Consider the following 2,580-nt stretch of genomic DNA (forward strand, 5'->3'; position numbering starts at 1 on the left):
TATGTGAGATGTGCTCCCGTGTGAGATGTGCTCCCGTGTGTGATGTGCTCCCGTGTGAGATGTGCTCCCGCGTGTGATGTGCTCCCACGTGTGATGTGCTCCCGCGTGTGATGTGCTCCCACGTGAGATGTGCTCCCGTGTGAGATGTGCTCCCATGTGTGATGTGCTCCCGCGTGTGATGTGCTCCTATGTGAGATGTGCTCCCGTGTGTGATGTGCTCCCGTGTGAGATGTGCTCCCGTGTATGACGTGCTCCCGCATGAGACGTGCTCCCACATGAGATGAGATTTGCTCCCGTGTGTGATGTGCTCCCGTGTGAGATGTGCTCCGCATGTGATGTGCTCCTGCATGAGATGTGCTCTGCATGTGATGTGCTCACATGTGAGATGTGCTCCCGTGTGTGATGTGCTCCTGCATGAGATGTGCTCCGCATGTGATGTGCTCACACGTGAGATGTGCTCCCGCATTTCAAACTTTCAGGAAAAAAACACCTTCCATTTTATTTTTTTAATTCAAATTTTTATTATTTATGGTTAGGTACATTTTTATATTATAAAAGAATTTTAACATTTAGTTTTTAATGTAGTTACACTTTTAATACATCAGCATAAATAGAAGATTTAAAAACATAGATACAGGATTTGTATTAGCCATGCAAGTCCACATTCTTACTGTTCCTCAAAAGTTTGGGCAGAGAGTGCACATGACACATGGCAGATTGTGACAGTGCACAGCCTGTGTGCAGGTGCTGTGTGCAGTGCTGTGAAGGCGAGTCTCTCCCCCGAGGAGCCCCACACACATGGTCTGTAGCTTCCCCTCCTTGGAGTAGAGCACAGAATGAGCTTCTCTTTTGTTAAGTTGATTTCAGGTAATTTGTAAGTTGGAACATCCAAAAACATTTATTAATAAAACAAATTAGTGGGTGAAAATTAATGTGCTATTTTGAATTTTATTTGAAACCTCAGTTGATTGCTACAAATGAAACATTGCTGTGTATCTTAACAAAAATGTTTAGAATGCGAGGTTCAAGTTAAATAGAGGATCATGATTTTATAAGTTTTATTGTTTCACATTCCATCCCCACCTCAAGGTAGCCATTGTCAACCAGTTGAATTGGTAGTGTTTGCTTCACTGTCACCTTTGTAGATAGAATCTAAATGATCCCGTTATTCTCATTTTTTACTTAATTTTCATATGCATGCTATGATCCCATCTACTACCATTCGTATTTTATTAGTACACAGGTCAGGGAAGTTAAATGGCTTGACCAGATTCCTGTGGCTGTTAGGTCCCCCACTGTTAGCTTGACGGTGACCTCTCACTGAAGCAGGGGCTTCTTCCCCTCAGGTCAGAGCTGTGGAGCAGGGTCGTGACCAGGTGCTGGTGCAGGTGGTTAACGTGTGTGTACTTTCTGACTTCCAGTTACTCGCCAGAGAAGAGACGCTGATGCTGCTTTGTTTTCAGAGCTCCACAGGAGGCTCCATTCACAGGTGCGGTGCAGGGTCTGGGGGACGGTTCCCAGGTTCCTGGGTCTATTACTCGTGTTTTGGAACATTTGCTGAGGTGTCCGTCCTTTTTTCAATCTGCCTGTTGGAAGAATTATTGTCTTGAGCCACATGTTAAAAACACAAACACTAATGAAAGCTGGTTAGCAGGAAAAAAAAGAAAGACCCATACTTCTCATGATACCTGACACTACAGATGAGCAATATTCCTCAAATAATTTGCCTGTGGCCTGCAGGCCAGACACCCCTGAACCTTTTTTTGTCACATTAAACTTTTCTATAATCAATAATGGCTTTTAATTGTAGATAACGTTTGCTTTTTCAAAAGAGTTTCAATACTTGAAGTAGGTTTTGGCTGAATTTAATGCTAAATTACTTATAAAAATGAGTGAAACTGCACTGGGAAAGTAGTTAGACTTTCTTTTTTTTTTTTTTCAGTTTTTTGGCTGGGGCCGGGCTTGAACTTGCTACCCCCGCGGTATGGGGCCCGTGCCCTACTCCTTGAGCCACAGGTGCCGCCCCAGTAGTTAGACTTTGTAACTGTTGGTGGTTTCCTCAATTACATTCCCAGGAGGAAGCACATTGGTGGAAGTAGTCTTGGCTGTCTGTAGGTAATAGCAAAATTTTATCAGGTGGATACACTTTCCTTCTCATTAGGCTCTGGATTGTACTGCTATACACGATAACACTGGGTGGTGAATGTTTTGTGATTGGATATTAACATTGAATGGTTGTTCTGTCCTGGTATTTTTATAAAAGACTTTGCTAATACCAATACGTTAATTGAATTATAGGGTGAGATTTTTGTGGTTTTTGAGTGTAAAGGAACACAGTTTATTCAGCTCACTCTCCTTTTATAGAAAAGGTGAATCTGGTGAGGTTCTCTGCACCAAATAATGCTCATGTTACAGTAGTAAAGTGATGGAGTTAGGCCTCATGTTTCTAGGGATAAGACTCGCATTTTTTGAGTCTTCCTATCTGTTCATACATGGTACTCTTAGAATAAGCCTAAGTTGGCTCGGCGCCTATAGCTCAACCGGCTAAGGCGCCAGCCACGTACACCTAAGGTGGCGGGT

The 2,580-nt window shown here is 43.1% G+C and overlaps 1 protein-coding gene across 2 annotated transcripts in view; it reads left to right on the top strand.

Annotated features, from left to right (window-relative positions):
• Positions 1-2,580, top strand: part of TUBGCP3 (tubulin gamma complex associated protein 3) — an 86,158-nt gene that overhangs the window by 11,924 nt on the left and 71,654 nt on the right. For both annotated transcript variants that reach the window (XM_012811527.2, XM_023519180.1), the window contains one exon: positions 1,422-1,489. In XM_012811527.2, coding sequence (XP_012666981.1) covers positions 1,422-1,489 — 68 coding nt within the window. The remainder of the gene's footprint in view (positions 1-1,421; positions 1,490-2,580) is intronic.

The sequence above is a fragment of the Otolemur garnettii genome, unplaced genomic scaffold (genome assembly GCF_000181295.1).
Source record: "Otolemur garnettii isolate 467f Iridium unplaced genomic scaffold, OtoGar3 scaffold00161, whole genome shotgun sequence".
Taxonomy (NCBI): domain Eukaryota; kingdom Metazoa; phylum Chordata; class Mammalia; order Primates; family Galagidae; genus Otolemur; species Otolemur garnettii.